At 45.8% G+C, this 16,602-nt stretch overlaps 1 protein-coding gene across 1 annotated transcript in view; it reads right to left on the minus strand.

The window, feature by feature from the left end:
• Nucleotides 1-16,602, minus strand: part of agbl4 (AGBL carboxypeptidase 4) — a 229,629-nt gene that overhangs the window by 18,879 nt on the left and 194,148 nt on the right. Inside the window, exons 7-9 of the mRNA XM_030783890.1 lie at nucleotides 7,345-7,434; nucleotides 4,117-4,231; nucleotides 2,049-2,160 (exon numbers count right to left, since the gene is read on the minus strand). Coding sequence (XP_030639750.1) covers nucleotides 2,049-2,160; nucleotides 4,117-4,231; nucleotides 7,345-7,434 — 317 coding nt within the window. The remainder of the gene's footprint in view (nucleotides 1-2,048; nucleotides 2,161-4,116; nucleotides 4,232-7,344; nucleotides 7,435-16,602) is intronic.

Consider the following 16,602-nt stretch of genomic DNA (forward strand, 5'->3'; position numbering starts at 1 on the left):
TGTCCCCGGACCGCGGCCACGCGGCCTCATTAGCGGCTGGGCATGGCAGGAGACAGCAGCGGATGTGAGGGCTGTGCCTCTGGTCACGGAGCTGGCACTGCGACTGGCATTTGAGAGCCCAAAAGCTGAGTGCTGTGTCTGATGTGATTAGCAGAAGAGAGAAGGCCCAGACTGCCTGTGTCGAGACCAGGCGGGCAGAGAGAGAGGGGAAAGAGGGGTTGTGTGTGTGTGTGTGTGTGTGTGTATGTGTTTTTTGTGTGTGTGTGTGTGCGCGTGTGTGTGTGCATGTGTGAGAGAGAGGGAGAGAGACCCCCAGCCACCTCCACTCGGGTGTGGTGGCAGAAGGCTGCAGTCATTTCTCCTCCTGCATAATCACACATAATAGCTCCAGCCAATCAGCAACAGCTAGCCACCATGCATAGTACATCCTATTCATAAGTCTAACACACACACACACACACACACACACACACACAAACACACACACACACACACTAACGCTCACTCATGTGAATGCAGTATGCAGTACTGACAAAATCGCCATAACTTTAAGTCATTCCACTCAAATGAATGATACATTTCAACTACTGAACATATTATGCATGTATCAGATATAACTGATATCACACAAAACATGTGGAAGATTACACTTGAACAAGGATTATATGCTTTTAACCAGATCTAACGAAACGATAGGGGGAACAAAAAGCACCTGTTTGAGTGCGCTTGGCCGTATGAATGAGTGCCAGAGAGAGTACCTGCAATTTAGTTGAGAAGTGTTGGTGCATCTAGTTTTGGGAGAGTGTGTGTGTGTGTGTGTGTGTGTGTGTGTTTTGTAAGGGACATGAGCAGATCACTCTGCCATGAAGGAACCCATCGATCAGTGTGTCAGCGCTCTGGGAAAAGGTTAAGCCAAGCGCCGCGGGTTCTGTGCTCAGCACAACGCTACTGGTCTTATCAGGATTTGAAAGTGCAAGAAAGGGCAGCCGATTCCCAGGACAGCCTCTGACCTTCAGTTATCCAGCAACCTGACTCTACTCCTATAATTAACATGAAGGCGGGAAAAGAGACGGCAGCCTACGAAACAAAATAAAAAAGAGCAAGCGGAAGGATAGGAGGTAAAGTAAAAGACACCCAAACCCGCCCCCCCCCTCCTCGGTCCCCTGGACTCGAGAAAGCCCCGTGGAAGCCTCGTTGCTTTTTGAGAGATGCTGAGTCGCATTCCCACACTGCTCTTGTTAGCGTGTAGCGTGACTTCCACAATAGGAACATCTGTACAGCCATGCACCTGCTTATGCTGAGCTAAGCTATTCTAACTTCTGGTGCCGCCACAGAAACTAGACACTTTATTTGGAGTCATGATTAAATTATGGTTCTGTGAGAGTACCTTGTTAGAAGCTTCCGCTAAGGGTTTCATATATATATATGTGTGTGTGTACATACATATAGATAGATAGATAGATAGATAGATAGATAGATAGATAGATAGATATACATGTATGTAAATACACACAGACACACACACACACACACACATATATATATATATATATATAGAGAGAGAGAGAGAGAGAGAGAGAGAGAGAGAGAGATGTAAAATGAAAATAAGCACCATAGAGTCTAAGGCCTTTATTTTGGCATAATATGCTCAGGCAAGGTGAAACTGAGTTTTTGTCTCAGACGCAATATCAGAGACATCAGGTCAGATCATAAGAGTATGGATTGACAACTGGGGCTGACTGGAGAGAATCCATTAAACAGTGAATGAGGGGAAGCTTACAGGTGCTCCCAAAAATCAGAAGGAAAAGATGGGGATATAGGGTTTGGGGGTGTGTGTGTGTGTGTGTGTGTGTGTGTGTGTGTATGTGTGTGTGTGTGTGTGTGTGTGCGCGTGTGGGTGTGTGTGCGCGTGTGGGTGTGTGTGTATGTGTGGTGGTGGTTGGTGGTGGTGGGGGGGGGGGGGGGGGGGGGCAGTGCAGAAAGAGCAGGGTCACATCTGCAACATCTGCAGGGTCGGCGAGTATGAGAGAACAGAGGAGGAAGCTCACGGGATCTTGGTTGAGTTGGACGATAAGCTGTTTGACAGCGTGCAGGGTGGGGTGGGCCCAGGGGGAAGGGTCCTGCCAGTGACGGTTCAGGTCAAATCCCATCAGGGAGCACCTGCAGTAAACAAACAAAAATTCAACAACAGAATTACATAATCGCCGGCATAAAAAGTTAGAACATCGTTAGTACGACCTGTACCACACGGTTAACGACAGCGCAGCTGAAATAATCAAATAACTCTACATAATTACGCAGAAGTGATTACTTAAAACAACACCATTTAAGGCTCATTAAAACCGCATCTGATAAAAGACTCATTTTTTAAGTTTTCTCTTGAGTCAGGTATATCCGTGAACACCACACGAGGATGGCCTAAGAAAGAGCTTCTCCCCGAGCCAGACAACTTCTCAGGAATTCCAGTCATTATTCAGGTGACTTTCAGGTAACACAGTTACGACTTCCCAGACCTTTTGCCCTCACAAAACCCACGCGGGGCTCCTCAAAGCCGGGCTCAGCTCGGCTCATCTGGGTTTACGGCGTTAACACGCAGGCGGCAGGGTTCCGGGTCGGGGACGGACGGCATCCGCGACTTTCACGGGCGCCGCGTCGAGGACGTTAACGGCGTTAACAGCCACGCTTGAAACGCAGATCAGCCGTCAGTAAGGATTGATCCCGGTCTCTGGGATCAGTCCTAATAAGCACAGCATGTTACTGGAACTTCTGGGGTGACGCGGAGAAAAGCCACGCGTGTCGACGCGTGGCAAGACCAGACCTAACCCTAAGTTTCCTCCTCCTCTCACAACAGCCACTGGGTCGCTGCCTGATGATGCAACATTCTTCATAACCGATAAAGAACCCGACTTAAAGCGTCAGCGCGTGGTAGAGCGGGAGTTTTTCGCCCTTCTTCTTTCCACAGCAAGGTGTCCTGGTTCTCCTCTTCAAAAGAGCAATGCAGTGCAGAGGAGCTGACACAAGATGGCAGCCACAATCACGGTTTTTCACATGGGTCGGGTGAGGCTTCGGGCTCACAATTTGTATTCAATGTGTCCACCCCCCATTAAGTAAAAGGCAATTATGGAAGTGGGTGTTTGGAAATGGTACCCATGCCATCGCTGCGCAATGACACGTCCTCGCGTACAGCTTGAGCACCGAACCTCCTTTTAGCAGACGTGCTAACTCTAATTTTAGCTTTTTAGCTTGCTGCACATGCCTCACTCACACAGACATATGGTACATGCTATAGGCTGTTCCTATGAATGTGTTGAGTGACTGTGTGCGTGTGAGAGAGCAGCTTCTGTGTGTGTGTTTGTGTGTGCGCGCGTGCCCGCGGGGGTGTGCGTGTGTGTGCGAAACTGGATTGACGACAAACACCGGGGAATAAGAGGGGAGGAATTGATTTGGAATATCTGCAACAGCCTGGACTACTGCAGCAATTACACTGAGCTCAACTGTCAACAGAGGATAGAAAAAAAAAAGAAAAAGAAAAAGACAAAAAAAAAAAGAGAAAGAAAACAGAGAGAACACAACAGGAAAGCTGGCAGTTCATATTCTAGAGCCGCTGTGTGCGAGGTAAAGGGGGGAGTGGAGAGTAAGCAGGGTAGGTTCCCCCTGACGCATCCCCATCCACCATCACGCTCTCACCCCCGTTCTGTTTGAATTCAAATCCACAACCGCTGGCCGGAAGGCCATAAATCCTCCTCCTGATGGCTGAGCCCACTGGGCGTGTCCAAATCGGATGATTTACACCATCACTCGAAATAGACGCACCCTTTTTTTTTTTTTTCTTTTTCTTTTTTTTTTGTTAAGCACGCAACCGATGCAAGAGTCCCACACGAAACTAATCTCTGAAGAAAGTATCATTTCAAAGAAAAAAGCTGATATGTTGGAAAATGTGTTAACGCAACAAAGATTTAGCAAGGTATATATAAATATATACATATATATGTGTGCGTGCATGCACGCACGTGTGTGTGTGTGTCTCTGTGTGTGTGCGTGTGTGTGCATCCATAGAGCTGCAGTGGATAGCTACCAGTCTACTTGTAGGGGGAAACTGTTTTGTGAAGGTCTCACCTGTAATTGCCCAAGTAGACACCATCAGGGTTAAGCATGGGAACAATCTTGAAGACCACATGGTCACGTAGGATTTGAGCGACGGGATGCTGGCTGACCAGAAAGTCAATAACTCCTTAGAGAAAAAAATAAATAAATAAGTAAAATACAAACAACCTAAAATGAATCTGTCTGTTCTATACACAGCTGTCCACAACTTACTGACTTGCACATTGTAAGTCAGTCAGTTTGACTTTAAAAAGAAGTCCATGCCCAAGTAAATTGAGTTTGGAGAGACAAAAATAAAAGGACAAAAAGGGGCATTATAAAATCAAAGGGGAAATCTAAGACATCCATCTCAAATCGATACAAATGAAATAGAGCTGGAACTGAGCTAAAAACAGAGAGCACACAGAGGAACTGATTAGTCCATAAGGGCCTGAATACTGAATGAGAGAGATAATACTATCTGCCAGAGATGAAAGACAGACAGAAAAACACAGAAAGAGAGAGAGAGAGAGAGAGAGAGAGAGAGACGGGGGGGTGGGGGTGGGGGAGGGGGAGGGGAGTCAATAGGGCTGGTCATTCAATGGTCAAAGTGCTGACCCGTACCGAAGGAGAACAATAATTGACAGGTAAACAGGAAACAGATGAGAGCCAGCTGCCCATCTACCCCACCACCTCCCCACCCATACCCCCGCTCCAAACCCCCCCAACCCTCCCCTCGACCCCCCCCCCCCTCCCCACCAACCTCCACACGTCCACCCTACTCTGTCCTACTCATTACTGCTAATGGAGGCATAACAAGCTCTCTAATTGAGTCAATGTGGCAGGCAGAGAGAAAGTGAAAGAGAGAGAGAGAGAGAGAGAGAGAGAGAGGCTGAAAGAGAGACGCACATAGGCACGGGCCATGGAGTGCGGCGTCTAATTGCACGGACTTCCTGTTTATTCATGCGCGTCGGCACTGCGGTGACTAGAGTCTGAAAGTCACTTTGAGGCGACGGTCTTGGTCTGGGAACTGAGCTGTGACCGGCCCTTTACCCTTCATAGCTGGAGACCTCTCATTCCGCTCCTCACGCTGCCCCACAGGCCTGCGCTCTACACAAGCAGCTTTGAGAAACGAGGCAGGAGCCTTATAAGAGCCAAAAGATCCGGATTATTACGTGTTTGCTTAGTGCTAACGGTTAGGCAGGTGCTAGGGTGGACTCAAAAATAAATAAAGAAAGGAAGAGTGAAAAGGAAGCAAGCTGGTAAGTTAGGTAGGTAAGAGAGAGAGAAAGAAAGAAAGAAAGAAAGAAAGAAAGAAAGAAAGAAAGAAAGAAAGAAAGAAAGTTTCAGTGGGGTGCTACAAACATGCAATTTAAACAGGAAACAATTCCTTCAAAAAGTTTTTTGCTTTACTTCTATTTTATAAATAATCTACTTCAATACTGTCAAACCAACATGAAACATAAAGTATAATCAAAACTTAATACGTGTGTGGTTTTTATGCATATTTGTGCATCCGTGCAAGAACAGTCAAATTTAAATTTGGAAGAACTAATTTTGAACTAACATTTCATTACCGAAACCACAGAGAAAAAAAAAGGTTTTGTCATAAGAAAAGCATGTTATTTACAAATAAGCAAAGTGTTTATTGCACCGAAATATCCAGTAGTTTAAAAACGAGTGACTTTTCCGACCTGGTTAAGGTCTGAAGGTATAGGTTCACTGATAAGTGTGAGGCTGTTGAGGTGGGGGGGGGGGGGGGGTCGATTGTGTGGGAAAATCACAATGAGAGGCCCTAATGTTGTTCATCCTGCACGTGACCATTGATCACTCATTTTAGGGTAGAATGCCTCTAAGTCTCTGAAACACTCCAAATTCAAAAACCATTGTTTAACAAGAATTTAAGTAAGATTTAACGTAACTCTTTCATTTTTAAAGGAATTTGTTACTTTTAATATGACACAGTGTGAAAAAATACGATCAAACGAAATGTAATTAGTTTTTTTTTTTTTTTAAATTGCATAAACTATACAATTGGACTTTAATCAACTTCAGTAGTTTGAGTTGTAGAGGTGTAGTTGTAGTAACCATAGTTTTAAGTACGGTTATAAGCAATTTTAACAGTCAATTATATTTCAAAAAAGACCGAAGACTCCAAAAAGACTGAAGAGAAACTGTTGCCTTAATGTATTTAGGTAATTTGCCACCCATTCGTTTTGAGTCTGTCACTATTCTCTGAGAATTTCTGTGCAGGGTTGGGACTTCCTCTGACAGATGACAGGTACAGCCATCACTGGTCAAACTCAGAGAGGATTTACAGAAGAAGCCTGTGATAAGGGAGGTTTGGCACAAATCTCCCCCTCCTCCCCTTACACCCCCCTCCCCCCGCTTCCAGTCACAGCCAACCACCTCCAAGATACCAGCGGTCATGTTTCCGATCGATTCCGTTTCCCAAAAAACGTTGACCTTCAGAGCCAACCGAGCTGGTCAGATTAAAAGAAAAAAAAAAGTGATAAAAGAAAGTGATACTTTTTGAAAAAATAACGTTTATCTTTTCTTTTTTTTTTCCCCCAGTCGACTCCAGTCTGCTGCTGATCTGTTTTGTATTTCAGCCCGGTGCGCGTGATCCGCAGATGAGCCGACCGTCGAACTGAAGGACTCGTCGTGTGAGAGTCCACTCGGTGATTGACTAAAACGATCATCTCTCTTTCACGTCAGCCCTGTTGGTGTCCTCCATGTTACATGAGAAACCCTCCAGGAGTCTGATAAGGCCCCCCCCCCCCCCCCCCCCCCCCGCTTCCTTTCTCATCTGAAGAGAGCGTGTCCTAATAATTGCTCTTCTTGAGTCACTGTGAAAAATATCGGCGATACCAGGAGTGGAAGAGGAGAGGAAGTCGTACGTTTTTTGAACCGTTATTTCGCTCTCTCTCCGTCCGTTTTAAGGGTTCGCCCAAGGCGCTGCTCCTTGTCAGGTGTCTTAGTGTTGGGGAAGTCATGAGGAACTGCATGTATGAGTTACTGGCTTTCCAAAGCTGGTGGAGGAGGGAGGGAGGGGGGGGGTTAGGTTGGGAGTACTGGGATTTGAGGGGTAGGGGGTGGGGGGCACATGTGTGAGGGCTCGTGGGTTGGGAAGTAGTAGCAACACTTTGGGGAGGCTGAGTTGGAGGTCAGGGAAGGTGATGTAGGGACGCGTGTTGGAGGTTGGGGGGGGCGGGGGGGGTGGGGGGGCGGAGCCTCTGAGGGCAGGAAAACAGAACCCACCTTGACAGATGAAGGAAGCAGGCGATTCTCCTGGGTGCACACGCGCTGTAAGAAAAACCACCTTCTTCTCTCGCTCTGGGTTCAGGTGGGCTGTGTACACACACACACACACACAGAGAGAGAGAGAGACAGAGAAAGGTTACTCTCAGCAGGTGTCTGGCAGGGCAGAGCATGGTCATGTGTATTATGTCTGCTTTCGGTGGTTAGAGATAACCGGACTCCACAGACAGACCCTCCAACAGGAAATATGCTGTATCAGAGAGATAGGAAATGTCATAGCTCATAAAAAAGCCCCGCGGATGAAAAACAAAACCAAAAAAAAAACAAAAAAAACCCAAAAAGCAACAAAGCAATGCACGGTATGACAGCAGAAACAAACATCATTCAAAGCCTATCAGGTTACTCATTAAGTCACGGTATTGCCTGAAGGTACCGAGAAGATAGTTAATTACTGAAGAACCGCATAACCTGCTTTTGCGGTTTTATAAAATTTGCTGCTATCTGCAAGCAGCTGTTCATTATTTGCCACAACACATACACTATACAATAACCTTCTGAAAACAGTACAGGACAGAAATGGCATACTGGTGGGAGTAAAGGCCTGGTGAACGGAATGTTCTGGGTTTCAACACCCAGCTTCGAAAATTTACTGCCAAAAGCTCCTCAGCAAAGTTCCTTCTAGATTCTTCTATCAGTATATGATACTATATGCAAGACTATCTGTTAAATTTCTATATCTTCATTACAATCCGATATACTCTTCCTCAACTATAAACACTTAAGCATTTTGGCCCGTGGACTCATTTCAACTGGACACGTTGTGTCCGTGGAAACTCCGAGACGTGTAAACATTGGCGTGGCGGCAATGGTCTGTGCTTTATGTCGCCCAAGGACAAGGAGACCTTCTAATGCTCCAAATTAAATCAAATTAAACTGCGCACAGGTCTCCTGTTTGCTAAGGATGTCGTAATGACCCTGGAGTCTGTTTCCAGCTATTCTACTGGAAGGTTTGTTTCACAATTTACATGATGTCTATGATAGATTGTGAATTTTAATGCACCATAAATCAAATCAGCCAGCCCTCTCTCTCTCTCTCTCTTTCTCTCTCTCTCTCTCTCCCTGTCTCTTTCTCGGTGGAAGCGGTATGCTGTGGAGGAAATGAGGAACGTTGTGGAGGCTAATAAAAAGGCTGGTATGAATACCAGCTGCTGCTGGACAATGAAGCTCTTTTAAAGTGCTGATGTGCCTCCACCTGTGGTGAAGCCCTGGTTCTTCGTCTTTTCTGCAACTCGCATACAGACACACACGCACGCACGCACACACGGCTTCCTCCCGAGCTTCCTTTTGTTCCTCAGCCGCGCTGTTTAGCTCTTATCAACCCGGACGAAGGACCTCCCGAACACAAGCCTTTGCTGTCTCATTTCCGACGGGCGATTGGACGAGACTCGTAACCGTCCGAATAGACTGAGGGACAATAGACTCTCTCATTCAACACACCCTTACAAGACGCTACACACACACACACACACAAAAAACACCCGTCAACTCAACACACACACACACACACACACACACACACTCACACACACATAAAGACGGCCCTCCTCGTCATTAAGCGTGGACGGGCCGGACACCCCCCCGTTCCTTGCCTCCTGTTTAATATTGATGGTTACATTCCTAGCGCGGTTAATATATGAGAATGAAAAATGCATGTCTCTGGACATTGTGCTGTGACTGTAACAAAGAAAGAGTTGTGCGCAGCCGACGGACGAATAAGAGATTTAGAGAGCCACCCTACACAATAGCAGGGCGGCTTGATTGACACCTGGGTTGGGCAAGGTATAACACTGCCTAGGTCAACGCTGCAAAGAGAGAGAGAAAGAGAGAGAGAGAAGGAGAGAGAGAGAGAGAGAGAGAGAGAGAGAGAGAAGGAGAGAGAGACAGAGACAGAGACAGAGACAGAGAGACAGAGAGTCACCGCTCAGGCCCAGAGCTGACCATGAATGAAACATTAAATAAGCGTATGAATTATTCATTGGTCTTTCTGAATAATATATAATCATATCATTGTCTGTAAAAACAAGTGGGGCCTAATACATTATGCCTCTGACTTTTGGTTTCCTATAGGGCAGGTACAGTGCCCTCCCCGTGGAAGGGGGGGCGTGGGGGTGGGGGGTATAGGTGCTAAGGGTGGAAAGGAAGGAAAAGTGTGGCTGGCCACACAGATGTTACGTCACTGTGTTAACTGAAGAGTGAAACATCTAACAGGAAATCCCCTCTTAGATATCAGTGTCAGTTATTCGTTGGTAGAGGAGCACTATAAAAATATACTTGGGGACCATAAAGTATAATTGACCCACAGTGTATAGTGTATAGTGGTGCACAGTGATAACATTATGGAAACATGCTCTATCAAATTTGTTAGCATATATTATTATCTAGGGCTTTTTCAGAAATAAGTAAACTGGACCATGCAATAGCATGCCATAACTTTTAATATCACGAGCGATAACATTGTTTGGCGTGTTATCGAGCATATTGGCTTTTTCATGTAGAGCAGATGATCCACAAGAGATGTCCGAGAGAAAAAAAATGATGCATTCCATAGCCATGATCGAACACACACACACACACACACACACACACAGAACACACACAGGACACCCCCCCACCCACACACACACACACACACACACACACAGAACACACATATACATTTTGGCTGTCTCCCCGTCAGCCTTGAGTTAGATCAGGCTTCGATGAGGGGGTCAATAATAATTCGTGTTTCAGATGGTGTTTGGGCTGACGCATGGTTATCTTAAATGACTGGACTGATAGTGTGGCTCATTGCTACGTACACAAGCTTAATATCCTATTGATCTCATCTGAGCTTCTGCTGAACCGGGCAAATGCTAATTGCCAATACACACACTATTCTCACTTTAATTCCAATCTAGTTTCTGAGAGCTTGCAAAACACTGGAAATCTAGTATGGATTCAGTGACTGTAAACATAAAGAATTAGTCAATTTTTTTTGGTGGGGGAGGGGGGGGGGGGAGAAAAGACAACAAAGGCCCAGTGCACTCTTCTTTGGCTCTCTTCACTCTTCTTCACTCCCCCCCCCCCCCATCTCTTTCTGTCCTTCACAGAGATGAATGGCTTTACCGTGTAGCAGTCTCTGTGGAGCAGCTGGAAAGGGGGCGAGGGGTGGGGGTGGGGGGGGGTGGATGTTGTGAATGTGAGCGCTTGCGTTTTAGAGGGCCCGGCACTCAGGAGGGTGTGAAATTCCATCAGTTACAGAAACTCCACCTTGGCCTTGGTTCGCCGTGGAAACGCCTCTGGACATAACACAGTGGAGCCGTGACTACGCAGGGCGGCGTTCGGGCGAGATGGTCAGGAAAAAAAAAAAAAAAAAAACCTTAGTACACAAAAAAAATCCCCTCTACATTAAAAAGCAACAGGCATGAAAGACGTTGCCACAAGCTGCTTAGCACAAGCCCACTTGGGTTCTTCAAAAATAAATCACGGGATGGTGTTATATTTTTAATGCTAGTTTACCTCCGGGCTCTTTGACTGTAACTTCGAGAAGGGCATTGGTGTTAAGAGGGCCTTAACGTTTACGGCGCTGTGGCGTTAAGGGACTGCGGTGTCAGATAGTCAGATAGCGTTGGCCATCTCAACACTCTGCATCTCACCGTCTGAATTTCACTGAGTCGTCAGCTCAGAGCACAGGACATGGCATGCAGTGGCACAATCTAACCTGCAGGGGGAGCTAAAGATCAACGGGGGGGGGGGGGGGGGGGGGGGGGGCATAAGAAAACTGCCTTCCCGCACACGTACACACACACACACACAGACACACACGCACACATCAGACACACACAACAGCAGTGTGGCACAAAGCAAAAAAAACCCTCAGCTCTTATGAAACAAGACAAATGTGCCTCACAGGGCAAAAACTGCGTCTATTTTTTTTCTTTATGCTGCATCAGTGGTTTTCTTTCACTTTATTTTTTCGCCTTAACCACCAACAGACAAGCTGATACCTTAATGTATGTATTCAATCCTGCTCAGTCACACCCCTCCCCAACACCTGCTCCGCCTCTGAGAACACAGCTAAGGAAAACTGTAGTTAAAGGCATAAACAACAGCTGATGGGGCTTGCCCTGCAGGTAAGGAACGCGCACGCGCACACACACACACACATACACACACACACACACACGCACACACACACACACACACACACAACATATACAATTAGATCATAAAACACTGGCTATGAACAGACTCCTCTGGGGGGACAAGCTGGCTCTATATCTTCACTATAGTGATGGTAGCATTGAACAAACCTTACAATTTACACAACACTGTGAGTAGAAACTCTTATTCACCATATTATCACAGAGGTCAATGACTCTGTCATCCAAGCTTAGATAAAGAGAGGCCTCCTAACACAAGGAGAGTAATGAAACCAGTGAATGAGAGAAAGACAGAGAGAGAGACAGAGAGAGAGGAGAGAGGGAGAGAGAGAGAGAGAGAGAGAGAGGGAGAGAGAGAGAGAGAGAGGGAGAGAGAGAGAGAGAGAGAGAGGGAGAGAGAGAGAGTGAGAGAGAGAGAGAGAGGGGGGAAGGAAAATTTATGTCCGTACCCGCGGCTGAGACGGCTACCTCAGCACATTTCTCACCTGAGAAAGTGACATTTGCAACATTACCAAATTGCCAGCTTCCTCACTGAGAGCGGAGGGAAAGAAAAAAAAAAAAAGGAGATGTCATATTACGATCAGGTCTGATAAATATGTAAATTACATCAAAGGAGAGAAGAGTCTTTGACGAACAACCTAAATCTAATGGAATTTGAAGGTTACACAGATTATGCAGTTTAGCTTTTTCTTTTTTTTTTTTCTTTTTTTTTTTTTTTCTTCCTTCACCGAGTCTCAACACTTTTTAATTCGACTTGATAAGACATGAAAAGGTTTTTGACATAATACAATTAACTGGGAGCTTTGTTGGAGTCAGCTGGGTTCTGGTGAGTTCATATTTTGCAGAAATGACATCTTTCCGCTGTTGATATCAGGCACAATACATTTAATCTGATTGGCTTTAAACTGTCATATTGACAATGACATAGCCAGATTTATATGAAATATTATATTCATTACTGATTAAAAGTTTTGGCCTGTTTTAGGGGATCTGGTCTGACCGTTGTAATGCATCAATGCACGGAAACACTAAGTTATGTGTCTTCTTTTCAGTTAAAGTAAAAACACAGGAAATGTAATGTAGACACAGTTTGTTTATTTTTTCCAGTGTGTTTACAGTGCATGTGTCAGTATCGACAGCTGACATGGAACAAAGTGACGTTTGACATTTCAGATCTGGATGATGTTAGCTGAGTAAAAAAATACACACACACAGAACCCAAACATACACAAACACACACACACACACACACAGAGGGAGGGAAGGAGAGAGAGAGAGAGAGCGGAGAGACAGGGAGATAGAGAAAGAGAGAGAGAGAGAGAGAGACAAAGAAAGATGAACAGAGTTCTGTCCCAAAGCTTTCATTAACCCCATGCCCACAGTTTTCTCCGTAGCCAGACAGCGAGTTTTCATACTGCTGCAAACGCACTTCACTCTGCGGAAGAGGTGGAGTGACACAGTCTTTGCCATGGCCGTCATAGTGGGGACATGCAGTGGCTGGAAACTGTCACTCGTGTTAAATTTATACAGGCCTTGAAATGGGACACAGACTTCTGCTCTGCACGGAGCAGTGATTCTCTACAGTCATCAAACCGCCCTTCTCTCTCTCTCTCTCTCTCTCTCTCTCTCTCTCTCTTTTCTTTCTCTTCCCTGCCACCCTCTCACCCTCTCTCTATTCCCTAAGGATGCTGAGCGGGCTGAAAAAGCAATAGAGCTTTATGGAACTGTTTTCCCGCCTAGGAAAAAAAAAAAAAAAAGAGCGGCCAAGACAAGAAATAAGACTGCGAGAACACAGGCCCCTCTCTTCTTGATTAAGTTTGCTTGGTTCATCTAGCACAGCAGCAACCCACTGAATCCTAAACCCATCAACCCAGTCCTGAGAAAAAAAAAACAAACAAAAAAAACCCCTAACCTCTGAATATATTCCCGTCCGCTAGAGCTCGCTCTTAACCAGAAACCTTTTCTTCACAGTACCAACGCAGACGGATTCGTAGAAACGTTCTCAGTCTAATCCTCCAAAATCAGGACGCTTTTTTTTCTCTCTCTCTCTCTCTCTCTCTCTCTCTCTTTTTCTCTGGCTGTGCTTAAAATCACCGACAGCGAACGGGAAAGGTAAAATTACAGCCCCTAACGTAGCGAGTCAGGAGGAGCACGCAGAGCTGAACAAGGACGGTGTGACACGCAAGGTGACACGTAAAAAAAGAAAAGAAAAAGAGATGGAGAGAGAGAGAGAGACACACAGAGAGAGAGAGAGAGAGAGAGAGAGAGAGAGAGAGAGAGCAGAGGAAAGTCCACCTGGTTCAAGTCTTCCCACTATATAAAAAAAACGCAGTGGCCCCCGGCCATCAGAACAGAGTTGATGAGAAGCCAATTGAAGTGGGCAATCAGAAGCAGAGATTTGGCCGGACAGCCTCGTAGAAGAAATGACCCCAAAAGAGGATTAGAATGGCATGTTGTGACACTCCTATCAGACTCGCCGTGAGAGACGAACCCTCGAGAAACGCAGCATGTAAATATAACCCAGGCCCTCTTAAGTCCAGACGAGGCCTGCTGGATAAAAGCCCTGAGCACTCTGTGATTAGAGATCGATTTGCCCGCAATCAAGGCCCTTATGTCTTGTCCCTGTGAAATCGAGAGATTTCTCGACTTCAAGGGCGACAATGATGACAATTGAGGTCATGAGTGGCGAAGAAGACAACTGAAACAGAGAGGGAGAGAGAGAGAGAGAGAGAGAGAGAGAGAGGGGAAAAAAGAGACATAGAAAGAAGGGGTATGGGGTGGAGGGGCGGGGGTGTATTGCTTTTTTCTTTTACTGGATTTCTTGGCTGAAGAGCTCCTAATTATGTAAATGCCGCAAGGGCAACATGAGACATGCCCCCACGGCAATAACGGGTCGAGCAAGCTTAAACACACACACACACACACACACACACACTCACACACACACACACAGAGACTGTGGCATTAACACACACTGAGCATCACCCAAAGTTCTCTGTCACCAGCTGCCATAAATCCAACGCTTTTTCTTTTCCTCTTTTTTTTTATTCTATTTGAGCTCTCGAAAGATGACAGATATTTGCGAGATGGAGACTTACAGATCTTAGAAAACAGAAACAGAGAGGGAGAGAGCGAGAGAGAGAGAGAGAGAGAGAGAGAGAGGCAGACTCTTGACATTAAGGGGGGAAAAAAAAAAACAACAAGAAAGAAAGAGAAAGAGAAAAAGAAAAATCCGTCATGCCCAAAGCTTTCTGCCAAATTGCTCGTCTTGTAGGATCTCAGGGAAGAAAAGGCCTGCCTTCGATTTGGAGCCGTTTGGAGCCATTGGTCATAGTCCCCGTCCTCAAACTCTGACTTCTTCTATTTTTTCCTTCGAGTAGTAAAGTAAAGGGGGAGGGGGGGGGGGGTAAAAAAAAAAACAGGAGAAGAAGAAAGAGAAGAGGCCTGCCTGTGCACTGTATGATATGGAATCAGAGGGAGACGGTAATAGGCTTTTTTGAAGAAAGCCGCACTGAACTTTAGGGGCTGTCGTGGTTGAAAGGACAAGTTACAAATAACAAGAAAGGAAGGAGAGAGAAATGATTTCCCTGGGATATGCTCACCCCCCCCACCCCAACCCCTCCCCACCCCACCCTCTGTGCAGCCCCATACTCACATTATTATGAGGGCACAAGGGGTGGGTGTTGGGGGGAGGGGGGGGGTGGCTTGGGACACGCTGTTTGACGGTACAGCTACCGTGGAAACAACCCCTGAAGCCATCCACTGGAGCACACGTGGAAAGCCAGTGTGGGATTCGAGCACTTTAGAGAGAATCAGGTGAAGTGTAGCCAGGGGAGAGAGCCATGCAGGGGTAGAAAGTGAGAAATTTAGATACATATTATGCTCCTTAACGTCTGGAGAATTCAGAATCTCCTTTGCGGATTCAGTGACAAAGTGTGGTAGATTTTGTTGTTGTTGTTGTTTTTTTTAAAGGCAATCTGGATTCTCTTTGGTGTGTGCGCGTGTGTGTGTGTGTATGTCTGTGCGTGTGGTATAAAAGTGAACTAAGAATGGACTAAAACCATCACAGCTGGGGAGTTGGAATCGATGGTAATTTTAAAGGCCCCAGAACAAAGCATCCATGGAGTTCGGACTGTAAACGCACTTGAGAAGAAGCTGGCCTTTCTAATATATGTTATTACTTTCTTTCCCCCCGTGGAGTTATAAATAATTTCTGAAAGCAACAAAAGTCCAGATGGGAAACCTCATACCGCACCCAAGTTTATTACGCTGTTACAGCTCCAAGGTTTAATTTCTCCCATCTTTTTTTTTTTTTCCTTTCTTTCTTTCTTTTTTTTTTTTTTCTTTTTCTTCTCCTCCCCTCACTGCGTTGAGTGAGTACCCTGACACTCAATTTACAGTCTCGCTTTCTCTGTCAATCTCTATCTCATACTCTCTAAAAATATATTCACACGCAACCCCTGCTTTTAGCCTGGGGCTTCAATTGTGGATAGCAAACTATTTTCTTGAGAGCTCTCTCTCTCTCTCTCTCTCTCGCGCTCTCTCTCTCTCCCTCTCTCTCTCTCTCACTCTTGCTGAAACCCAGTTGTCACTGGGCTATTGATTAAGCACTGAAAGGAACATTCTATCCTGGGCCCATCTTACCCACACTAATAAGAGGAGTGCGAGAACTTGTGAGGGACGCTTGGATGTGTAACACTTACTTCAGACCTGTCAATGGGAAGCTTGGATGTGTAACACTGTTACTTCAGATCGTAAGCATTCTCAGATCAGCAAAAGCGAAAGAAAAAAAAAAAAGACAAACTGCTGTTTGGAGCTCAGTATAGTATAACCAACTGTCTTGCCATCGAAGAGTCTGAGTAACTTAAGACAAGATGATCAAGATGTTGACGTGTGCTCACACAACCACTCCGCCATGTCAAAACCGAGAAAAGGTCTTTATCTAAGATCCCTCCGTACGGTTTCATTCACTCATAGGCTGAAGGTTTCAGATTAGAGACTTTACCTTGCCTAACCTCTCGCCCTAAACGCCTCGGATCTCTTTCTGGGATCTTTT

The sequence above is a fragment of the Chanos chanos genome, chromosome 9, assembly GCF_902362185.1.
Source record: "Chanos chanos chromosome 9, fChaCha1.1, whole genome shotgun sequence".
Taxonomy (NCBI): domain Eukaryota; kingdom Metazoa; phylum Chordata; class Actinopteri; order Gonorynchiformes; family Chanidae; genus Chanos; species Chanos chanos.